Genomic DNA, 24,453 nt, shown 5'->3' on the forward strand with positions numbered 1-24,453 from the left:
CATATGTTGGCACTTGGAAGTGTTTTGCAAGCTTGTTCTGTTGGTTGGGCCTCGGACGTGGAAGATTCTACACCTCATTTCCACTCCCATCAGAGCTATCTATGGTTTCACTCTACTCTAGCTGTCAGCTAATAAAGATACCGTTGGCAGCGGCGCATTTTAGTTTTGGCTACACTGTCAAATTGCAATTTGTGCAGTGTCTCCAACGATCTTCACGTTTTATGGCAGATATTCATTCATAAATTAGGCAATTAGCAAATAAAATTAAAAACAAAAAAACAAGTCTTTTCTCTTAAAAATAATAATGTTTAGTAAATATCATGCTTTTAAACATAGCAGGGTTAAATTATATTATTTTTAACTTAACTAATTCATAATAGTTACAAAAACCAGTCGATTAGTTTTAAAAATAATAAGAAAAATCTTAAAATGACTAAAACCAAGGTTTTAATGAGATTTTTTATATCTCATAGTGACGTAGTAGCTACTATAGGAAAAAAAAACAATATTTGAAAATTTTTATAAAAATTTGAGTATAATTCAGCAGTCGGATTAAAAATCATGATTTTTTTGAGTTGTTATTTTTATCTGACACGATTAGGTCTTCTCTTGAGCTTAGATTTGTCTCATTGGTCATAAATATATCTTCTAGTTCTTCACATAATATGTTTGAGACAGATTCACAGACCCACACTCGACTGCTCAGAATTATCCACTACTTTGTGAACAATAATTTTTTGAGATTTTAATTAGACTCTATTTTTTAGTTTACAAGTTAAATAAAAACAATTTTAATTCATAAAATTATAGTTTTTATGTGAAATGATTGGTCGATTGAGCCATAAATAATACGGTTTAACAATGTCGCGATTTAGAAGCACGATATTTACTAAATATTGCTTTTTTGAAGCACAATAATTATTTTATTGCGTTTAGAAATAGTGATATTTAGTAAATATTATATTTCTAAAGTGAATATAGTTAAACTGTATTATTTCATCAATTTTTTAAAATAGTATTATTCTTCCAAATTTTTATATTTACCTTGGTAATTTTACATAAAATCCAGTAATTGCCAACAACTTCAAACTACCGTGTCAAATAATGACACCGAATCAACTTTTACTGTGTTCAGGTATTAAACTATAACTAAAAGGAGTCAGTGTTTTACTGTGGACTGCACTGTGCAGTCCACAGTAAAACACTGACTCCTTCCTTAGGCGGTTTTTTTTTTAAGGTTATTTAAGTTTTTTTAGCTGCTTTTTTATGCTTTTTGGGATTTTTTTTATGCTTTTTTTTTAATTAATATTTTTCGTTTAGTTTAGTTTGTTAATGTTAAATTTCTTTCTATTTAATTATTAGACTTTCATGACACATATCTCGAGTTTCACGGGTTAACCTGGTTTCACGGGTGAACCCAATTAATTCCAAGTTGACCCGTCAATTTTTTATTATTATTATTTTCATAAATAATTTTTTTAATTTAGTTTGTTAATGTTATTTTTCTTTATTTAGTTATCAGACTTTCATGACACAAATACTGGGTTTAACAGATTAACATGGTTTGACGAGTTAACCCAGATTTTTTTTCTTTTTAATTAATTTTTTTTGTTTAGTTCAGTTTGTTAATATTCACTTTTTTTTTATTTAGCTACCAGACATTCATGACACAGATCCCGGATTTAACGGGTTAACTTGGTTTGACGAGTTAACATGAATTTTATTTTATTTTTTGCCTTTTTTTTTCTTTTTAATTATTTTTTTTCATTTCATTTGGTTTAGTTTGTTAATGTTAAATTTCTTTCTATTTAGTTTTTTTCTTCTTAGAGGTTACACTGATTCCTTCCTTAGGCGTGTTTTTTTTTTATAGGTTATCTAAGTTTTTTTAGTTGTTTTTTTTATGCTTTTTGGGATTTTTTTTTGCTTTTTTCTTTATTTTTTTTATTAATTTTTTTCGTTTAGTTTAGTTTGTTAATGTTAAATTTCTTTCTATTTAGTTATTAGACTTTCATGACACATATCCCGAGTTTCACGGGTTAACCTGGTTTCACGAGTGAACCCAGTTAATTCCGGGTTGACCCGTTAATTTTTTTATTATTATTATTTTCATAAATAATTTTTTTTAATTTAGTTTGTTAATGTTAATTTTTTTTTTTAGTTATCAGACTTTCATGACACAAATACTGGGTTTAACAAATTAACATGGTTTGACGAGTTAACCTATATTTTTTTCTTTTTAATTAATTTTTTTTATTTAGTTCAGTTTGTTAATATTCACTTTTTTTTATTTAGTTACCAGACATTCATGACATAGATCCCGGGTTTAACGGGTTAACTTGGTTTGACGAGTTAACATGAATTTTATTTTATTTTTTGTTTTTAATTATTTTTTTCGTTTCGTTTCGTTTAGTTTGTTAATATTAAATTTCTTTCTATTTAGTTTTTTTTCTTTTTAATTAATTTTATTTAATTAATTTAGTTTATTAATATTAAATTTTTTTCTAAGTAGTTCTCGACTGATGCCTTAAGTTTTTTTTTTATGCCTTTGACTGTGAACTGCACAGTGCAGTCCACTGTGAAAAGGCTGATGCGTTTTTTTAATTAATTTTTTTTGTTTAATTTATATTGTTAATGTTAAATGTTTTTCTATTTAGTTAACAAACTTTCATTACACGGATTCTGGGTTTGACAGGTTAACCTGGTTTGACGAGTTAGCCCAGTTAATTCTGGGTTAACCCATTACTTTGTTTTTTTCTTTTTAACTATCAAGCTTTCATGATGCAAATTCAAGGTATGACGGGTTAACCTAATTTGAAGGGTTAACTCAATTAATTCATATTTTTTTTTCATTAGTTTTTTTCTTCATGTTGGTTTTTTTTTTAACTAATTTATTAAATTATCACACTTTTATGACACAACCTTGCAGCTAGACCCATGTCCAATGTTATTGGGTCTGGTATTGCAATCCAGACACTTTTATGCTAAGGGTTAACCCAAGTTTAATGTTATTATTAATATTATAAACATTACTCTTGGATCAGGCGTTGCAACCAACCCTGAGACTCTTGGGTATAACTTTGTAAAAAAACCTAATACTTTTAGATCTTAACTATTTTTAAAATACAAAAAATAATTCATCCGCGGCATCGCGCGAGGCATATAACTAGTTGATCTCTAAAATGACTCTTTCACCTTTCGTTGGGGATGGATGTCGCTTCTGTCGTTAACTGCTGGTGTTAAAAGTAAAAGACCAAAAGGGTAGAGTCGATCATCTTATGAATATCCCTCCTGCTCAGAAAAGAAGTTAATCGGACTCAGAATACTCGCGTAGGCTGGATTCCAAGTTGAAATACACAAAAGAAGAAAATGTTTTTTTTTTTATCAGCACTATGAGTTATTGAATAAAAAATGAAGACAATTAAAATAAATATTTAAAAAATTATAATGATTCGAAGTAAAGATATAAAAAATGCATCTCTTTAACTAAGATTACATATCCTTGTCAATGAGTTTCTTTTTTTGTTGATAAAAATATTTTTTTTATCATATTTTTTATGATAATATTAAAAACAAGTTTAAATAAATAAATAATAATAAATAATTTTTACACAAATGTACCAGAAACAAAATAAAAACAGTAAATTTAAGAAAAAATATATAAAATATACAATAGAAAATAACAAAATAGATATTTATTTACTTTGACTATTCATGAGCAATTTGTTTTTTTTTAATTTGCATATTAGATTCATATATAATTATCTACAAAATAATTGTTAGTATTACTATAAAAAGCTCTAATATTATTAAAAACTATGGCAAATTGGATTATTATTTAAATATTATTTTTATAAATTTATTTCAAGAAAATGTTACTGTAAAAAGAAAGAATAATTAAATAAAAATTTAATGAGAATTAAAAATAATGTTAGGTGTGCTTGGGCTAGAAGGATGGACATATGTGCCTTGTCTACAATACCCATGCATGTTTGGGTATGAAAAGTCAAGTACGTACATTTATTTATTTTTTAAAGATAATGATTTTTTTAAAAATAAAATAAATGAAATATCATCCTACGAGACAGATAATATATTATCCACCTGCAATAATTTTAGATCATTGAGTGACTTTGGTGCCTGGAAGATTGGGATCTAAGTTTTTTTATACCTCAAAAACCTAAACCTCAACCTTTTTTAACCCAAAATATGAAAAAAAATAAAATCATTTGGCCCTCTAAAACCCTATTTATAACTATTAAATACATTTTAATCAGAGTAAAACTTAAATTAAATTAAAATAAATTATTGAGTTTTGATTTACATTTTCAAACACTATTGAAAATAAAAAAAACATCTTTATTGAGTCTCTCTCTTAAAGATAAATTCATAAATATTAAAATCATAATTATTAATGATTGAAATTTAAGGACCAAATACATGCAAATGATGAAACTTAAAAGACCAAATTGAGCTTCTTCGTGGTCTTTAGGAATATAAGTAGAAAAAGCTTTGTTTTTTTTATGTTAATCTTTGTCTTTGGTCTTTTAATTTGTTTTTTTAAAAAAACAACCTAAAATTCTACTATGTTGATTTGACACATCAAATACACTAGATGATGCAAATCAAAACAAATTCCAAAACATAAAATCATGCAGACATAATAAAATTAAAATAAATAGTTTAATGATCAAAGTATTAAAAATAAAAAAAATTAAGATTCTAGAAGGAATAAATTAGCTATCAATGTGAAAGGATGAGTAATGTTTATACATCAAAACACCTTCATGTTTTAGTTGTTAGTATTGACTCGAGAGGCTTTGTTTTCTCTTCTATTAATAATTTTGCTATCTATTCTTTTAATTGTTCTAACAACAAAACCTAAGACTTTGTCTTGTGTTAAATCAATCTTTAATTTAATGTTTAATTGTTTTAACAATAAAACCTAAGGCTTTGACTTGTTAACTCAATCTTTAATTTAATGTTTAATTGTTATATGAGAAATACTGGAGAAAACAAATAAAAACAAAACATAAAACCATGTTTACGTCTCTTGAGAGGATAAAAATAAAAATAAAATCTCAAATTACCAAATTGTAAAAAGTAAAAATTTAAGGGATATAAAATTAAAAAATATAGCTATGAGCAATTGAGTGAATAGGAGGCAAATGCGAGAGGGTGAATAATATTTAGATAATAGAACACCATTCTACTTTATTTGTTATTATTAATAATATTAATATTAATTAATGTATTTTTATTTGGAGTTTTTTTTTAGGATATTTGGAATTGCGTTTTAAAAAGATTTTTTTAAAAAATTAATTTTTTATTTAAAATCAATTATTTTTTATTTTTTTATCATTTTAAAATATTAATATAAAAATAATTTTTTAAAATAAAAAATAATTATTTTAGTATATTTCCAATCAAAAACATGTTATCTTATAAAACTGCCGGAGCTGACAAATTTCCTTGCAACTTCATTTAGCTTTACCTGGCCCAATAATGGGCCCAAGGCAGAGTTAGACAACTATCTTTCAAAGTTCACTCAGACTACATAATTAGACTCTAATTATGGCTGACAGTGCACCACGTGTGTTAATGGCATTGGAGGTTATGGGAAGTTGATGATAATCACACAAAAAAGCCCCACCAGAGTTGAACAAAGATGAGCCGGTTATAACCTAACGGTCGAGTGAAGTGGTATCAACTATCAAGGGGACAGGCACGTGCATCCCACGTGACAGTCACAAAGTAAAATACCAAAAAGTAAAGAAAAATAAACATATTCACACGTCTTCACGTACCCTCCGTACACACCACCTCCTCCAACGGTCATATTTCACCGACATACTCCAACGGTCACTTGAACTGCATTCTCCACCATCCGATCAAAATCCAACGACCAGAAATCAGTTTCCCAAGTCTTCTCGAACACCCCTTTCGACAGTAATCATATTTTTTCCCTAGTGCTGGTAAAAACCAAGCCAGTCTTAGAAAAAGCAATGACTGAGACAGCTATGGAAGTTATACCACTAGTAGCATAGTAGTAGTATAGTACTAGGACTGGGAGTAGTGGAGAGTGAAGAAGGGAGACAGGGAGAAACAAGAAGCAAAAGTTTTAGTATATAAAAACACAACCTTTTTATGGTTTATGGTTTCTTCGGTTAGTGAGTGAATGCTAAAAGAGTTAGATCACATCATGCTGCATGGTTGAAGAAGTGGGGTTTCTTGATTTTGGCTTCAATTTAGCTACTGTGATGGAAACTTCAAATGCTGATCTGGGTTTAAAGAGTTGTTTTGATTTCAGCCAGCAGTTTGTGCAAGTATGTTTCTGCATTTCCTTTCATGAAGTGAACAGAGTTGATAGTTTGTTTCAATGACTTTGTTTTGAATGTGTTGGAATCCGATGATTGTTTTCTTATACTTGGATTGTTTGATTGATTAGTTTTACAAATTCTTTCATTCTTTTATTGGGGTTGGGGGATTTTGTTTGCATATTCTTTTGCTAAACAGTTGCATACTCACATTGTTCATATAGGAACACTTACACAATTTACAAAATCTTTTGTTTGATTTTCGTTCTTACTCATCGGATTCCTATTTATTGGTTTCTTCACAAAAAAGAAAAAAGAAAAAAGAAAAATTCACACACTCACGTTAGCTGTCTCTCTTGATTTCTCTTTTCAAATATACATGCAAAGTTGTAGAACTTGCACACAATAAAGTAAACCACACATTTCATAGTTGAAGATTTGTTATAGAAACAAAGAGAGATAGGGAGAGAAAAAATAGAAGAAAATAGGGTGGGAGAATCACACAAAATCAAAGAAAAGAAAATTGGAAGGGCATAGAGAATGTTGGCCGGTTGTTCTAGTTCAACATTGCTGTCACCAAGGCATAGATTGAGGAGTGAATCACCTGCGCAGTTTCAAGCTTGCCATTTTCAGTTACCTTCAATGAGCACACAGAGATTGGACTTGCCGTGTACTTTCTCTCGCAAAGAATCATCGCGGTCGCAGCCCATTAGGCCTGTTGGTGTTGGCCTGTCAGTGGATAAACCACTTGAGTCCAAGACCAGCAGTTGCTCTCTCAAGCAGAATATCAGGCTCCCCCCATTGGCAACAAGCAATCAATCAGTGAAAGATGAGTTTTGGGAGAAGGGTAAGAGCTTGAAGAGGTTTGCGGAGCAATCAGTTGATGAGTCTTGCATTAATAGGGCTAAGAGAAAAAGGGGTAACAATGATAATGTTAAACCTGATGATTTTTGTGAAGGTGGTGATAGTTTGAGTTTAGGTCAGTTGGGGAGCGGCAATTTTTGGTTTCAACCAAGTTTGGAGGTGCCTAGAGGCCTTAACCCTCAACAATTTCCTTTCTCCTTGACATGTTCAGGAGATGAGGAGAGGGTTTACTTTGTGCCTAGTGAAGTGATTTCCCCGCCTTTGCCATTGTCTAACAATCCATGGGTGGGCTCTGTTATAACTGAGATCACTGACCTAGGTGAAAAGGATGGAGAGAGTAGCCAAAGGCCAGTAACAGAAGCCTCGGGTTCAAGTACTTCATCAGAGAGTCAAAGCTTAGGCCTCAGGCTAAGCGAGAATGTAGTGGAGCATGAAGTGGGTAATGGCTCTAGGAATCCTCATCCTCAAGAAGGTGCTGCGATGGAGGCTGCAGAAACGGACCAGAGAGAGTTTCAGGGGTTTGAGCTAGTTAGCTTACTTACAGCTTGTGTTGAAGCAATTACGTTGAAGAATATCGCTGGGATCAACCATTTTCTAGCTGAATTGGGGGGGCTTGCTTCACCGAAAGGAATTCCTATTAGCCGCCTTGCTGCTTATTATACTGAGGCCTTAGCTCTCAGAGTCACAAGGCTTTGGCCTCACATTTTTCATATAACTGCTCCTCGGGAACTTGATCGTGTTGACGATGATTCAGGGACTGCATTGAGGCTTCTGAATCAGGTGAGCCCAATTCCAAAATTCATTCATTTCACTGCGAATGAGATGTTGTTGAGGGCTTTTGAAGGGAAAGATAGGGTTCATATTATAGACTTTGACATTAAGCAAGGGCTTCAATGGCCTACTTTGTTTCAGAGTTTGGCCTCCAGGACTAATCCTCCTAGCCATGTTAGAATCACTGGTATAGGCGAGTCTAAGCAAGAGCTTAATGAGACAGGAGATAGGCTTGCTGGATTTGCTGAGGCATTGAACCTGCCTTTCGAGTTCCATCCAGTAGTGGACAGGTTAGAAGATGTGAGGTTGTGGATGCTCCATGTGAAGGAGAGGGAGTGTGTGGCTATTAATTGTGTTTTCCAGATGCACAAGACACTATATGATGGGAGTGGAGGAGCACTGAGGGATTTCCTGGGACTTATCCGAAGCACAAACCCCGCAATAGTCATTGTGGCAGAGCAAGAAGCAGAACACAATGCCCCTAATTTGGAAACAAGAGTTTGCAATTCGTTGAAGTACTACTCTGCCCTATTTGACTCGATTGATTCTAGCCTTCCCTTTGACAGCCCGGTTAGGATCAAAATAGAGGAGATGTATGCTCGAGAAATTAGGAACATTGTTGCTTGTGAAGGAAGTGACCGGCATGAAAGGCATGAAATGCTTGACAATTGGAAGAAGTTGATGGAGCAAGGAGGCCTCCGGTGCTTGGTAATCAGTGAGAGGGAAATGCTTCAGAGCCAAATGCTATTGAAGATGTACTCTTGTGATAGTTACCAAGTTAAGAAGCACGGGCAGGAGGGAGCGGCGCTTACTCTGAGTTGGTTAGATCAGCCTCTCTACACAGTCTCAGCGTGGACACCTTTAGACATTGCAGGGAGTTCATCCTCTTTTTCTCAGCCAAGTTGAAGATTTTTTCATACATAACCAACACAATTCTTTCCATTCTTGCATACAGAAAGGGACACTAAATTCTTTGTAGGTAGAAGAAGCTGTGATTATTCTTTCATTTTTTGTTGCAGATAAGATTCGTCAGTCTAATAGCACAAGATCCATTGCATGAATACAGTAGTTTCATACCGATTCCAGTTCTTTTCAGGGCAGGTTTCTAGGTTTCGGTCCATAGAATTCAGAGTCAGTTTTACGTTTATTCTTTGATTCTTTATTTATGTATTGATGAATTCTTTGTCGTCCTGTTATTATTATCTTGTTCGTTTTATTTGTTGAAGGATTAGTAGAAATGCAAAAATCATGTATTTGGGAATTAAATTGCCATATGTGGAAATATTTTATTGATCTGTTACTGTGGATTTTCCTTGCTAATGATAATCCTAACTCTAAACAACACCAGCTGGCTATTTTCAGAAGCATGAAGCTAGTTATCTGATATCGAGTTAACGGGTTGTTTTCACTTGAAAATACATCAAAAACAAAATAAATAGATCAATAATGCAAGAATAGCAGGCAACCTGCTCTGCAGCCATGAATAGCATTCTCCTTCACGAACCAAAGGGCAAGAGTTCAAACCATTTTCATTAACATTAAATACTGAGTTGAGAAACTGCTCTGATTTGAATGTAACAAAGTTGAAAAAACTTCAAATGATTTTGAACCTTTCCACATTTATTTGGGCTGGAAGGGGGTTCATGTCTTCATATAAAACAAATCTCATTTATGAAATTGAAAACCCTAAAATACTAAGCAAAGTACAAATAGCAATGCAATGTCTACTAAGAGAAAGTTATTTTTAGGTAGTTACGTATAGATATGTTTGTTATTCATGCCTCGTGATCCTTGAATGTTTATACATGTATGAATTACAGGTATTTGTATTGTAGACAGTAGGGTCACAAACATTATACATGGCCTACCATTGAAATAATTGCTTTATTGTGAACAATAGCAAAATTATCAAGTAAACAAGTGTTTTCACGGAGACACCACCCCTGTTAATCTGTGAAATAAGATATTAGGTAAGACAATGTGAGCGTATTTCAATATTGTTTGGTGTATTATTATTAAAAAATTATTTTAATCTAAAAATTTAAGTTGTGAAATTTTAATATATAATTTATATTATTTTCTAATATGTTTGTTTAAATGAAAATATTTTGAGCTTGAAATTTACAAAGATTCATTTTATTTTATACTTAATTTTTATCAAATTAAATGAGGTGGTGAAAAATATACTTATGATTATTTGGTTAATAAGATACTTTGAAATTATATTAAAGAACTATTTTAATTTAAAAATTTAAATTATTAGATGAAGTATAAAGATATATTTATTTTATTATTTAAAAATCAAAGAGATTTTCTTGAAACACCAAATAATCATGGACATCCATGGCTCTGATTTGAACCCATTTTCTAGCTATTGGACTTGGACTCGGTTTTGCAGCCAAATTTTTTCCCGGTGCTGGACTCGGTTTTGCCCCTTTTCTTCTTCTCCATGGATGGGCTCGGTGGGCTAGGTTTTACCCATTTTCTTATCCTCCTCGGTTGGACTTGGTGGGCCCTACTTCTGCTCTCCTTAGCTGCCCCGTTTTGGCAACTTGTTGGGCCTGACCTCTCCTTAACTGCCAAGTTTTGGCAACTTATTGGACCTGGTTGGGTCCTTCTTCTCCTCTCTCTTGCTGCTTGGTTTTGGCAGCTTTGTTTGTCATGTTATCCAGCCCATCTCGGTTTTGAGCCCAGATGACCTTACATGGGCTTGGTTTTGAGCAGAATTCCCCGCCCCCCCCTCGATTTTGGCCTCCTTTCTTCCTTTTAGTTTGGCTTTGGTCTCCCCGGTTTGGAGCCTAAATTGCAGCACTGTAAGAATGCGTGTGAGGCTTCCTAATTCCCATTCAGTCCGATTGCCCACACGTTGACTAGTACTTGAGAGTTATTGGGATCCTATAGTTCATCGCTTGGCATGTCTCTATACGGAAATGGGGCAGGAGAGTGCTGCCTTTCATTTTTCTTGGTAGACATCTCATTGACATTGTTAATGCAAGTTGGGGCGGGAAATCTTGATGTTCTATTAACAACTACATGATACAAAAAGGTTAACAATGGAGTGAAAGTGAAAAAAAGAAGTTTGAATTCTTATCATATTGGATAATTCCATGTGCACAAGGACACAAATTATATATATATTTTTTTATTAACATGAGTGTCCGGGTCAGTTTGTACATATCTCGATTAATTTTACGGATCCTGAAGTTAACGAGCATGTAAGTCTCTAGTAGCCTGAAATTTGTGAGACTCAAACTAGTAACTTCTAGAAACCAAACCTAGAGTCTGACCAATTAAACTATACCTTACACAAATTGTATTTTACCGGTACAAGTTATTGCAGTATCAATCACAGTATCCTGATTCAGTCATGGAGAATGGTAACAGGCCTGGGAAACTAAAATGCAACTGCCACAAACATCAAAACAAGACATGTTTATTATTAGAATGCAAGAGGGACAGCTAAATCATCTCGCACTCATTTTTTACTAGTCGGAACTAGAAGTAAAGGTTGTTCCTTCCGCAAAGTTAAGCCATAGTTCTCACTCATGTCTAAATCAGTAGGGTTCTTTCCACATGGAAGAGACCAATCAAAGAAAAGGATCAAATAAGCAATGATCAATGCAACATGTTTTGCAGCCATCGGCAGGCCAGGGCAGATTCTCCTTCCTGAGCCAAAGGGTATGAACTCAAAGTCATTCCCTTTAAAATCCAAATTTGAGCTCAAGAACCTCTCTGGATTAAAAACTACTGGTTCCTCCCAACTCTTGGGGTCTCGTCCGATAGCCCAATAATTTACTAGCACTTGAGTGTTCTTTGGAATGGTGTAATTCATCACTTGGCAAGAGTCGATGGCGCGGTGAGGAAGAAGAAACGGTCCTGGAGGGTGCAACCTGAGGGTTTCTTTGACACAAGCCTGAAGGTATGTTAGCTGTGGAAGGTAGGATTCCTTAAATCCTGTATCCCGGTTCATATTTATTACATTTGCAATCTCTTCTTGAACTTTCTTTAGGCATCTCGGATTCTTTATCAGCTCTGCCATTGTCCATTCTATGGTCGAGCTACTTGTGTCTGTGCCAGCAGAAAGGAGCTCCTGAAATGTCACGATGAAACAACAATTGGAATACAGATTGATGTTCAGTTTTCCGTTCGTGTAAAATAAGTGATAGAAACTCGCAGAGGTAGTTATAAAAATAAATAAATTAATTAAAAGAAGTGGATTTTAACTGGGAAATACTCAAAAAATACTTTAGTAGATTAGTTGTAAGATACCAAATTAATCATCTAATGTATTTTCCAGTTAACAAATTAATAGTAGAAGATTGAAAATAGCCTAATCGCAATTTACAAATAAATCAATTATTATTTATATAATTTGTAAAAGAAATTAAGAGCTGGGTCAAAGCAGATGTTATTTCGCCAACCTGTCTTTGATCCTGGAAAGCATTGGGATAATAAGTCTTGATAATTTATATTGAAAGTCCTAAAGTTTCTTTTTTTTTTTTTGAAATAAAAGTCATAAAGTTAATATGTATATACTTCAAAGCATAATTTGAGTGTTCAAATGATAATATTCAATAATTTGAAGGACCAGGATAAAAAAAAAAAAGTTAAAATCAAACTTCGAATAATCATGAGGGATGGAAAGAATGGGATCAAACCATAAGCAAAATGTCAATCTGATCATCGCTTGAACCATTGAGGATAAGAGCGTCAAGAAAGTCTCTACGTCTTGAAGCATCGGGACCGTCTCCTTTTCCCTCCCCCCCCGCTCTTCGTTCTTGGATGATAGCTTCACACATATTAAAAGACCTCCTGTGCAATTCCATAGTCTTCTTCCTTAAACCTTGTAGATCTAATGGACCCAGTATTGGGTAAAAGTCAGATATATTTGGAGTAGAAGCCAACCTTGCAATGTCTTTTAATACCGAACTCATCCCTCCATCCTCGCTCTCATGCTCCAAGCTAACAAGATCCCTCGACACTAAAATATTGCTCAACATGTTAAAAACAGTAGCAGTTGCTACCTCTCTAATCTTAACTACTTTCCCTTCCATTTTATTGATAAAACCAATCATTTCCTTGGCTTTTCTCTCTCTTATACATGCTTGGGACTCTAGTGCTTTGAGTGAGAAAAGCTCAGTTTTGCATATTGTGCGTAAATACCTCCACCTCTCATTGCACTCAACAACCCAACCCAGTGATAATTTGTTGAGTTCTGAACTCTTGCTTGGTGCCATGTGAGGAACATGTCGCCCTGAAAGAATTTTATCATGAGTCTTGAGGATTGCAATGGCAGCAGCTTGAGAGGATCCCACAACCACAAGTTGGGTCCCAAGTCTTAATGAGAAGATTGGTCCATGGATTTTTGCAAAATGGGTTAGGGTGATATGGGGCCTATCTCCAAGTTGGAGAATGTTGCCTAAGATTGGCCATGGATATGGACCTGGAGGAAGTGGCCGTGATGAATTGTGTCTAAAGTGCTTGAGGACGATCAGAAGCAAAAGAGGAAGGAGAAGGAGAATAGGAGAGAAGAGATCGATTGCTTGAGTTAAGCTAGTTTGAGCCATAATTTTGTGAGCCAAAGCTGGTTTTTTGGCAATGCGTTAAGGGTTTATAAACTGGCATTTTAATAAATGAAAAGAAATCAATGCAAGCTTGATAGTAATTAAAGAGACTCTCCTCAACCACTCAGTGAGTGAATGGTGTATGCTAACTAATTAAATTTCAGCAGGGATCGTTGTATAATTAAGAATTATCTGCTCCTGCAATTGACAATCAAATTTTCATGTTTCTTCTTAATTTATCACTGCATGGCTTCTGATCAGCGATAAATTAGCCTGCAACTTTCCATTGTCAGGAGAAAAATTAAAAAGCTTGCAAGTTTCTTGTCACTTTCAAGTTTCATCGCTCAAAGTATACATGACGATACTGCCTTTTCCTACATATGTTGCAATGGACATATATAGTTGTGTGATGTAGGGTTGTGAAAGAGATCGACAGCCTTTTCCTCGTCGAGATTAATCTCTTATGATCGTGTTACTTGCACATCTCAGTTCGCGGGCATGCAGGACAGAAAGAACGACACCTCGAAATCATTTGCATTGTGTATTCTGAGCTTGCCTCTTTTTTTCTTTTTCTTTTTTTATTAGGAATTTAGGTAGCTTAAAGCAAACTAGCTAGAAATTTAAACAGTTAAGCTCAGAATCTTTTTAAGTTTAATTTTTATTTTTAAATAATGGATCAGGAATTCCTCGACCAACTCCTAATTATCTGAATTCTTTTGCGATCAGGATAGCAAATTCATTTTTAATATTTTCCCTTTCTTTGGGTCACACTTGGAAGAGCTTTCGAGTAGTGAAAGGTAGCATTTTTTGTCACCGAAGATTGAAAGGGATGGCTTTAGCTAGGGAGTAATGATCATTGCAGAGGAGGGTTTTCCATTCTTTTCATCTCAAATACCGACAGCAGTGCTTTAGCTGCAGAAGAATAGCAAGATCCATTAATTTTTCATATACATCCAAGAAGCTCTCGTAGCAGGATGGATAGATAATGTTGGAGTACGTAGTGAGCATCTGTACAATTAATGAACTACGTACGTACGACGCCATTAATGAGTAATTAATGTATCAAGGTGGTGCTTTCCAATATGAGTCTGAAACAAAAACGAAATGCATGTATATAACCGTTAATAATCAAAGAGCTTGGACATCCTTTTGATGTGTTGTGGCATTGCATTCAACTGCATCGAAACCTACTCTTGGATGTCTACTTGCTTTTTCTTGCCCACATCAACAATATTGACCAGTGATAAACTGGATGCATAAAATAATTAATTATATGATACTGTCAGGAGGATTAATGCATGTGATAACAACGACGTATGTGCTTGGGATTTGGATTTTTTATGGTGCTCAAATCGTGCCTTAATTAGGACTACTGACTGACACATCATGAAAGGGTAAGCAAACATCTTAATTTGGGGGAAAGTTTATGGAGCTTCACTGAAGCTCGTCTCCTTTTCTTCTTTTTTTCCTCATTCCCCCCTCCTTTATTTCTTTTTTTTTCCTTCTCAATTTTTCCTTCAAATTTTTTTAACAATCGATCGAGTTATCTTTGAACTGGTCAAATCAACTAAATCATATCAAAATAACCCTTACATGATTCAATTTTAAATCAGGCTAGGTAATTAGATGGGTCGAAAGATCTTTTTTTCTTGTCAATTTCATCTTTTTTTCTTCTTAATTTTGTCATTATATTTTTTTTATTAACGTAGGTGTTTAGGCTAATTTGCACACACCTTGACTAATCTCATGAGCCATGAAGTTAACAACCATGTAAGTCTCCAATGACCCTGAGAGGACTTGAACTCGTGACCATCATGGAGCAAGTCAAAGGTCTGACTAGTTGAACTACTTCTCAGGGTTTTTTATACTTTTTTTTACCTATTAGGTAAGTTGTCTTTGGACTAATCAAATAGACTAGATCATGTCGGTGCAACCCCCACATGTTTTGATTTTAAATTCAAGTTAGGTAAGAAGCCGGTCAAAAAGTTTTTTTTTTTATCAATTTTATCTTCAAACTTTTTTCTACTAGTTAGTTGAATTGTTTTTGAATTAATCAAGTCGATCAGGTCATATCAAACAAATTGTCACATAATTTAATTTTAAATTTAAATTAAATAGAAACTTGAATATAAAGGTTTTAAAGTGAACCTATCAATTTTTTTTTTTAATAATATTGCCAAATAGTTCCCATCACCTCTGTATAGTTCTTTTGTTACATAAGAAATATAAGGCGAAGTTAATAAACCCATTAGCGCTCACTTAAGGCAAAACGGGATCGTATCCTCTAATCTAAAGTGTAAAACCCCAGTTGAAACGACGGTGAACATAAAAAGCAACGCAAACTCCGATCTAAAACATAGCTGGAGCTCCTTTCTTTCTCTCAGTGAAAAACAGAGACGAAATGGAGAAGAAGAAGAGAGGATTTTGGAGATGGTTAATAGCATCCGTAATGTTAAGGCTGATTCTAATTTACCTCCCTAAAACCTTCAACTTAGCCTCTCGCCCCGAAGTCTCCACTCCTCTCGTCAGCCTCCGCCGCCGTAAATACTCTCTCTCTCTCTCTCTCTCTCTCTCTCTCTCTCTCTCCTTCTCTCTCTCTCTTCGACCTCACAGCCTAATTTAATTTTCACTGAGTGCTTTTTTGCTGTTAATTTAGTGGCTGAAGGTTACTGGTTGAAGCAATCATCAATCTCTCCTTATGCTGGTAATTATTGTTCTTGTACGTGAATTTTTTTTTATATTTATCTAGCCAATAATGTACAAGAAATGATTTATTATTATTATTTTTATATTTTTATATTTATTTATAGGATCGATGTACCATGGATCTCCATTGTTACTCTCACTTCTTGGTCCACTCACTGTTAAAAGGTACTACTACTGTCCTAATTGTTTTAATGAGATCAATTCAGAGTTAAAAGTTTGATAATTTGTTTGTTTATCTTTGTTAATTAGTAATTAGTTTTATGATTCCAGCTCAATCACTGTTAATTCACATTTAAAAAAAATAAATTAATGTGAGCTAAATCTTGGAATGCGATTACTAAATACCAAACTAATTCTCCGCTATCAATCATTCATTGAAGTAGTTATTATTGAATTCCTTGATTTTTTTTTATAGCATGGTAATTTATTGATCGGGTGTTGCAGAATTGAAGGGCAACCTAATCATCTTCTTTGCAGGTATGCTATTCTCGCCTTGCATGTTTGATCTTTGTGCAACTCTTTTGGTTTTTTAAAGCAACTTAGATTTTAGTTTTTTAAAAAATCTCCTTTTCTAGTTTTGAAGTTGTGTCGATTTGTAGTGATGCAGATGATAGTCTACATATTCTTGGATACAGTTTGGTTTTTGTCATTGCAGATATTATTAGTGCTTTGTTTATTCGGGCTACCGGCCACACTCTACAGATGGCATATAGACAGAGCTTAAATTCACTTGACATTGTTGATCTATTAAAAAGTTCAGGTAGTTAATTTATGAGATGTTATTTTCAACTTTCACTATACATAACATTTAGATTCAGAATTTTTATATTGCTTTTTTATCTTTTCTTTTCTTTCTTCTTCTTCTTTTTGGTTTCTTGTATGCAAATGCATTCTTGATAGAATTTATTCAGAAACAAAGTGTACTCTCTGCTTCTTACTGGCTGATGAAGTTTAAATTTGATTTTATTTTTAGATTTACTTTCTTCTGGAGATATTGCTGCACTTGTATACTTATGGAATCCTTTCACGATAGCTGCATGTGTGGGTTTATCAACTTCCCCAGTTGAAAATCTGGTTGTCATACTGGCACTTCATGGTGCTTGTAAAGGTAAGATGGTAATGGACTTTTTCCAGATTATGACGAATCGATTGGTTGTTTTTGAGATTATCTTTGTGATCCATGCCTCCATCTTTTGTGAACTCAACTTGGATGAGAACTACACAATCCACAAAATGATCTCAGTAGTCTGAAAAGGACTACTGAATTTTGGTGACAAATTTGTTGCTCTGCACTTTTGTTAGTAATGATGGCTGCTCCTGTACGGCCACATGAATTTTGATACCAAGGCTTCTGATAATGTTGTCCAAAACTCGTCTCCAGTTTTGAGTAATGTTTTGCTTATACATGGCATATACCCCCTTTTGGTTTCCTCCCTCAATATAATGCTCATCCAGTGTATCAACTTGCTCGTCTAGCATTGATACCCTTGTCTGGCTGTAGTTTATGCCCATTATGTTAATTGTTTCACTCATAACAGCAATTTTGGGGCAGGTGAAATTGTTCTGAATAAAGAAGGCTTGGTATATCTCTGTGTAAGCATTAGAGGATTGTGAAAGATCTCTTATTAGGACCCTTAAGTGATTGGTCTCTTGTCTCAGGTTTGAGGGGTAACTGGTTTGAATTATGATATGTTTTAGGGGTTTTAACTGGTTGAAAAATGTAATTATGGTTGATCATTTTATGAATTTGAAAAGTGTAACAAGGCCTGGTATCAAGTTAAGACTGTAGAAGAGTTGACCTTGATTATTCCATATTACCACAAGGTTGCAGGCTTATAGAAAGCATTTTGGCTTTTCTCAACGGGGGCGGGGGGTCGGGTGGAGACAATAGCCCCTTGGAAGTATGATGGATATAAAGTGATTTGCCAGATATCATACCAAGCATGCTAGAATATTCCATGGTTATCTCTTCATAAAACTTATTTGCCAGAATAAGAGTGTGTATATTTGCAACAGACCATGAATAGACTATATGCTATCCTGGCACTAATATTCTATATCCTGCATCTTTTATTGAAATATTGTTCATTTGATGGAGTGCAGGACTAGTTCCTCTGGCAGCATTTGGATGGGTTATGTCGACACACTTGTCTCTTTATCCTGCAATCCTAATAATTCCAGTAATGCCCCTTTTCTGCTTACTTTGTCTTAAAATACTGGGTTCTAACCATAGTACATAGTGGAATATCCATTGTGAAGTACACAGTTGATGAATTACTCTCTAAAAACTGTGTTTTGTTGGTTTTGCTCCAGGTGATTCTTTTGTTGGGATATGGTCCTGATTCTCCACCCAGAAAGCTGTTCCTGCAGAAGGGATATGGTAAAAATGGAGATAACCACTCAAGTGATAACTGTGGTCAACAAGAGACCAACCAATCAAAGGCAGAAGTTACATTTTCATGGCGACCAGTCGTACATTTCTTATTTTGGAGTTCTCTGTGGTCCGCCTATGTTCTGGTTCTATGCAGTATATCTGTTAAACCACATGGTAGTCTGTGGGAGATGTTTCAAAGGTATCAGTTGGATATTCTTTCCTTTATTACATCTGGTTTGCATCATGTATTGCACGATTTTGAATGATAACACTGCTCTCCCAAGTTTTCTTCTGTTAATCAATGTCAGAATCAGATTAATGGATTATTGAGAAGTGAGTGCTCATTTCTAAGACTAACACTGTTTAGCAACCATGTATGAAAATTAGGTTAATTGTGATAAAGGCTGGTGATGTATGTGAAAAAACTTTGCTTAACCTGTGCTAATCTAAAAGGTTAGATCCATATGGAGGCAAGATTTGGCCACATAAAAATCTACAAGCACCTATTTAAATGAATTTGTTCAGAAGCCCCATAGTTTGGTTGATATTTTGTACAGAATCAACAGAAGTGATATCACAAACTTTTCAAATTCACTTCTAGATTCTTATAAGTTAATGAGGATCTGGGAATTTCTTGGGTATTACTTATTATTCATCTTCTATACAGAAGAATTTGTAGTCTATTGTTTCTAAAGTTAGCTCAGTGTGAAACACTTGGAATGGAGCTCCTTTCCTTGTAAATTGCATTAATTCTGTACCAGGCAAGTTGATCTAAACTTGTCAAAGAACATTAAATCTGCTCGCACTTTAAAAACACTTTTATTGCTTCACATTTACGTTGACATCAAGAAGTTCCATGTGGCTTCTCAAAATTGTGTTTTATGCTGTAGTTATTTGAACTTTCTTGATAGTTATATATGCCTGGCATTATTTTGCAGAACATATGGATTCATTCTCACAATGGAAGATATGTCACCAAATATTGGTGTTCTGTGGTGAGCCTAAATTCTTTGTTGTTCTTTGTAGATGTGGGGTACTCTAACACTAAATATGGGGTGTGGCACTTAGATTGACATCTGTTTCATTTCAATTGCAGGTACTTCTTTGCTGAAGTGTTTGACTTCTTCAGAAGTTTCTTTATGATAGTTTTCCACCTGAATATTTTGTTTATGATATTGCCATTAGCCATACGGCTAAAGCACCGGCCCTGCTTTTTGGCTTTCATCTACATTGCAATCTCTTCAATGCTCAAATCCTATCCGTCAGTGAGTTGCTTGCTATTTTCATCTGCACTCCATTTGTACACCCTCACATAAACAAATGTTCAACATAACATCATATGATTTCTTTATGTCAATCACACGTGAACAATAGTTTGGAAAAGTGGATAAGATAATTACCCCATTAGCCATGACAACAAATGATTATTGGGTGCACTTTTGTTATTCTTTATGTATATATTGAAGAATCTAATTGCTTCACCTTCTACTATCATGGTTCAATTTTGAATAGGTTGGAGATTCAGCTCTATACCTGGGTTTGTTGGGTTTGTTTCTTGATGAATTAGCAGGTAAACTAGTAGGTTATCTTTCTTATTGATGAATTTGTACTTGGTCTGGTGTCGTACACCACCTAAATGGCATGCAATGCAGATATGAAGTTCTCTTTCTTCCTCTTATGTGGATATATTGGAGTGTCCCTTCTTAGCCCTGTGATGCACAATCTATGGATTTGGAGGGTATGCCTCTTCATGATGCTTGTCTCTTTGGTCAAATTACTTCCATAATTCTCTTAAACACTGCTCATTTAGTGAAAATTTGCAGGGGACAGGCAATGCAAACTTCTACTATGCAACTGGTATGGCATATGCATGCTTGCAGGTATGTGATATCTAGTTTGCAGTATAATCTTTGTTCTTTGCTAGCATCTGGATAGTTCTCAGTCATGGTTTCAACTATGACAAACTTCATTATACATGTATGTAATTGATTCACACCCTTATCAAGAATATGGGTGTAATTAGTCATCTCCATATTCTGTAGATTCACATCCTTCACGCTGGGTTCTTATTTGCATGAAAGTGACCCACCAGCTGTGTTTGTGCTGCTTTTGTTTTAATTTGTTTACCTGCCCTGCTAAATTTTTACCAATCCTCTGAGTCATGATTGAATTACTTTATGATTTATCAATAATCTGACAAGCTGGATAAACGATTCAACTCGCATGCAGCTTTTGTTGTGGTTGATGAATGCTTCAGTGAACATTCTGACCTTTATTCCATCTCTTATTATTATCTTTTTAATTTTTTTTGGCAGATTATTTTGGTGGTTGAGAGTGTAAGCGCTGTGCTCAACCATGACAGGAAGCTTAGAAAGTTATCTGTGACAAAGCTTCGAGATGGGAACTCTTAAGTGCTTATTGCAACGAGGCATGATCCTTTCCATGCAGCATCTCCTTTGCAGTTCAGAGTTTCAAGCGTAAAAGACTTCCAAGGCAACGTCTTTTCTTGGTTTGCCTATTGCACATGCACAGTTGACGGGCTTGATTTTTGTGAATGGAAGATTAACACGCTCTATTACATCTCATATTTGGTAAGTTACAAAACTTATTAGATGCAACTCTACAGGATTGTTATCCAACTACAGATTACAGAGTCGCATTATCCGCTGTACATCTGGATACCTTTTCATTCTGCAAAATATAGAAGAATCGTTGGATTATGCACTGTGGTGCAATTTATTTTAATGGCCAAACTGCAATTTCTAAATGCGAATGCAATTGGAATTTTGGTTGAATAAAAGCCTCGGCCACATGCTCTTTATTAGCATCTTCACAAAGCCCACAGTGGTGGCGAGGTGGATATGGGGAGTGACGGAGTGAAATAGAATAATTGGCACAGGATTTTGTGGTATTTTAAATTATTTTACAAGTGACATGTGGTGAGCGGTGCTGCATTCTCCTTAACCTCTGCAATCCTTTCTATTTATAGCGGGAACAGAGCTTTTATCTGTTGCATTAATGGAGGCCGACTTCATATATGCAAGTAGGAGTTCATAAACTCCTGCTATAAAGCATTTGACCGTAGTTGTTGGGAATGTGGTGGGTGCAGCTCGTCCCAAAATTAGGCGTACAAATATTAAACCCCTGTGGTTGCATGATGCCCACATTGGTCAGAAGTGGCCAGCTATCACGATAGGGGCCGAGGCCCACTAATTCACACCAAATATTGATTCTGTCAAGCATGTTTAAGCAACTAACGAGCAGTCTAGCACTGGAAATGATTATTATTATTATTGTTATTATTATTATAAACCTTGTTTTGTTAGACCACCAAATAAGATATTGTTAGTTTTTGGCTGCAAGTCAAACATTTACCTTAATCAGCTGTTGCTAATTGGAAATCAGTATTATCGTACTAATAGTCAATTAAGTCATACCTAATCACTTTACAAGTCATAGCTAGTGATAAACAAACTTAATTAAGTTGTATTAATCACCCAGCGAGAAGAGAGAGTCCAGGACCTTGTCGGCAAGATTGTGGCATTAGGTCTGCACAGTTTCAGCTGCATAGCTGACGACATTTCCACCTTCACTGTTTTTGTCCTCTGCGTGCAAAACTTCTCGTGAAATGAAATAGGCACTGCCCTGCCCAGTCCCCAATCGTCTATGCTATCAAACCCTAAAAGGAGATTGAGGGAAAAGGCGCCCCTAAGAATGCAGAAGGGTCAACAACAAGAACATGCATGCATGAATTGAATCGAATGAGATTTGATTGCTTCGCAAGAATCTGTATTTACGAAAGCTACCAAAAGTCTTGTTTCCAGATCACAAATTTGTGAAGAATATGATAAAGCTAGCTGGTGTCATGGGTGACTCCATTTTTAGCTTATTTGTTTATTGCACCAAACGTGTATCGAATACAAGAAGTAAAGAGTGGGAGGAGAAATGGAATAAGAACTATGCCCTAATGAAGTCGGAGAAATAAAAAGGGTATTGAAATTTTTTTGTCATTCTTAATGTTGATGTCTCCATGCTAACAGACCACCTCAGGCTGCCCATTGTTTACACGCACGCAGATTACAATTGCTCACATGGTATGGTGGCCACTGAAAATCCTTTGACTTGCTATACCAGCAGCACCCAAAACGACTACGTACTGTCACAGTGTTATCTCGGGATAGAAATATGCAGCCAAGTCACTAACACAAGGGTGAGTTAAAATGTTTAGCGTACACATCAACTAGACATGTATTATTAAAAAAGAAGCTCTTTAATATTTTTTCGTATTTATTCTGAAATATATATTATTAAAAAAAACAATTAAGAACTTTCATACACTCAAACTAGGGGCGGCCAACCCATGTACATGCTGCGAGAAGGCAAAATTTAAAAGTATCTAAAACAAGAATGATATGGGTGAGCTGTTAGATCATATTTATATTTTATTTATTATTTATTTTATAAAAAAAATAGGTATATATATCATAGTTATTAAGTTTCAAATATTCATTATCTAAGTGTTATCTATTATTCAATATAAAATAAACAAGCAATGTGTGTATCAAATGATGAAACTATAAACATTGTATGTGTGTGTTATATATAATATTGAAGTATGTCTATAAATATAAATATTCTGTGATATAAATTTATATATTTTCATGGTAGGATTTGATAATATTTATATATTATTTATTATTCTGTAAGATAAAATAACTACTTAATTAAAAAATTCACTCATACAATTTACTTGGAATAAGTACTCACAAGTTAAATTTTCATCTCTAGATATAAGAAAGTTAAGGCAAAGAGACAATTGTTAAACAACTCCACTAAGCTTGATTAAGTAGAGCAAAACATCACCCTTATTGTAGCATAATATGGTCAATTTGGAATTGCATTATGTATAGTTGTCTGACCTGGTTTAGAGATTAATTTTAAAAAATTATTTTTGTTGTCAAAACCAAAAAAAAATATATTAATTAGAAAATAAAGATGAAGAAAATAATATTTTTCTTCCATAATTTTATTTATTGTCTTTTTTATGAATATTTATTTTTATTAATATATAATTAAATAAAAATAGATTCCAAAAAATAAAATTTTTAACCCTTTTAGATTTATAGATCCGACGATTTAACCTTGATCAATCTAAAATAATAACATATTAAAAAACCATTTAAGTCAAATCTTATTTATTTTAATTTGAAACATGGTTTGGATCAAGTAACTAGAAAGTAGGTTAAGTTATCATAATGATGTGATTTTATTAATATAATACTGTCAAAACGTAAGTTGCAGTAATGCGTGGGCAATTAACTATTAATTAGTATATATAATCCTATTTCCAAATGTTAGTGAAGAAAAGGTAAGCTCTTTTTCTTTACTTAAAGTGTAATTTAAATGTTAGTGCTGATTCCCTAGGCGCACGGCACAGACATGAAGAACAACTTTCTCCATAATCCTCTCATCCTCGTGTATCTCCGCACCTGCATTCTTATCTATCCATTTTTCTACATTAACCATTTACTAAGCAACAACATGCATGTCAGCTTTTCATTTACAAGTTGGTTGCCCTTTTATTTTTCAAGGTCTTAACCTCTATTTATTTTTGTGTTTAAAAAACATTTACAACAAAAATTATTTTTTTATTTTAAATTAATATTTTTTTATGTTTTCAAATCATTTTGATGTGCTGATATCAAAAATAATTTTTAAAAAATTAAAAAAAATATTATTTTAATATATTTTTAAATAAAAAACATTTTAAAAAACAACCTAATCACATTTCAAAACAAACCAGAAAAAAAAAAGTCTAGAAAAGTTTATATATATATATATATATATATATATATTACCT

General features: G+C 33.9%; 3 protein-coding genes across 4 annotated transcripts; 2 read left to right on the forward strand and 1 right to left on the reverse strand.

The window, feature by feature from the left end:
- The first annotated feature begins 5,968 nt into the window (after positions 1–5,968).
- On the forward strand, positions 5,969–9,249 carry LOC133689016 (scarecrow-like protein 28). The gene has a single exon (XM_062108721.1). The coding sequence runs from the start codon at positions 6,855–6,857 to the stop codon at positions 8,853–8,855; it is 2,001 nt and encodes a 666-aa protein (XP_061964705.1). The 5' UTR covers positions 5,969–6,854; the 3' UTR covers positions 8,856–9,249.
- A 2,113-nt stretch (positions 9,250–11,362) lies between these two features.
- LOC133685197 (probable (S)-N-methylcoclaurine 3'-hydroxylase isozyme 2) lies at positions 11,363–13,552 on the reverse strand. Its single transcript, XM_062106886.1, has 2 exons — positions 12,608–13,552; positions 11,363–12,039 (listed from the first exon to the last, which is right to left on the reverse strand). The coding sequence occupies exons 1-2, from the start codon at positions 13,514–13,516 to the stop codon at positions 11,425–11,427; spliced, it is 1,524 nt and encodes a 507-aa protein (XP_061962870.1). The 5' UTR covers positions 13,517–13,552; the 3' UTR covers positions 11,363–11,424.
- Positions 13,553–15,787: 2,235 nt separating this feature from the next.
- On the forward strand, positions 15,788–21,360 carry LOC133681008 (uncharacterized). Of its 2 annotated transcripts, none has more exons than XM_062104088.1 (14): positions 15,788–16,053; positions 16,170–16,217; positions 16,324–16,384; positions 16,664–16,696; positions 16,855–16,979; positions 17,193–17,327; positions 18,323–18,399; positions 18,533–18,792; positions 19,532–19,588; positions 19,690–19,858; positions 20,106–20,163; positions 20,246–20,331; positions 20,417–20,473; positions 20,909–21,360. In XM_062104088.1, the coding sequence occupies exons 1-14, from the start codon at positions 15,915–15,917 to the stop codon at positions 21,002–21,004; spliced, it is 1,401 nt and encodes a 466-aa protein (XP_061960072.1). In that variant the 5' UTR covers positions 15,788–15,914; the 3' UTR covers positions 21,005–21,360. The 2 variants fall into 2 exon arrangements, with proteins under 2 accessions (XP_061960072.1, XP_061960073.1); XM_062104089.1 differs by having other exon boundaries at positions 15,961–16,053; positions 16,875–16,979.
- Positions 21,361–24,453: the final 3,093 nt, after the last annotated feature.

Source organism: Populus nigra, chromosome 1 (genome assembly GCF_951802175.1).
Source record: "Populus nigra chromosome 1, ddPopNigr1.1, whole genome shotgun sequence".
Lineage (NCBI taxonomy): Eukaryota > Viridiplantae > Streptophyta > Magnoliopsida > Malpighiales > Salicaceae > Populus > Populus nigra.

Coding starts and splice junctions, on each gene's coding strand:
- LOC133689016 (XM_062108721.1), top strand. CDS start 6,855: ATGTTGGCCGGTTGTTCTAGTTCAACATTGCTGTCACCAAGGCATAGA.
- LOC133685197 (XM_062106886.1), bottom strand. CDS start 13,516: ATGGCTCAAACTAGCTTAACTCAAGCAATCGATCTCTTCTCTCCTATT. Junction 12,040..12,607: donor AGATTGACATTTTGCTTATG/GTTTGATCCCAT, acceptor GTGACATTTCAG/GAGCTCCTTTCTGCTGGCAC.
- LOC133681008 (XM_062104088.1), top strand. CDS start 15,915: ATGGAGAAGAAGAAGAGAGGATTTTGGAGATGGTTAATAGCATCCGTA. Junction 16,218..16,323: donor ATCAATCTCTCCTTATGCTG/GTAATTATTGTT, acceptor ATTTATTTATAG/GATCGATGTACCATGGATCT. Junction 16,980..17,192: donor TGATCTATTAAAAAGTTCAG/GTAGTTAATTTA, acceptor TTTTATTTTTAG/ATTTACTTTCTTCTGGAGAT.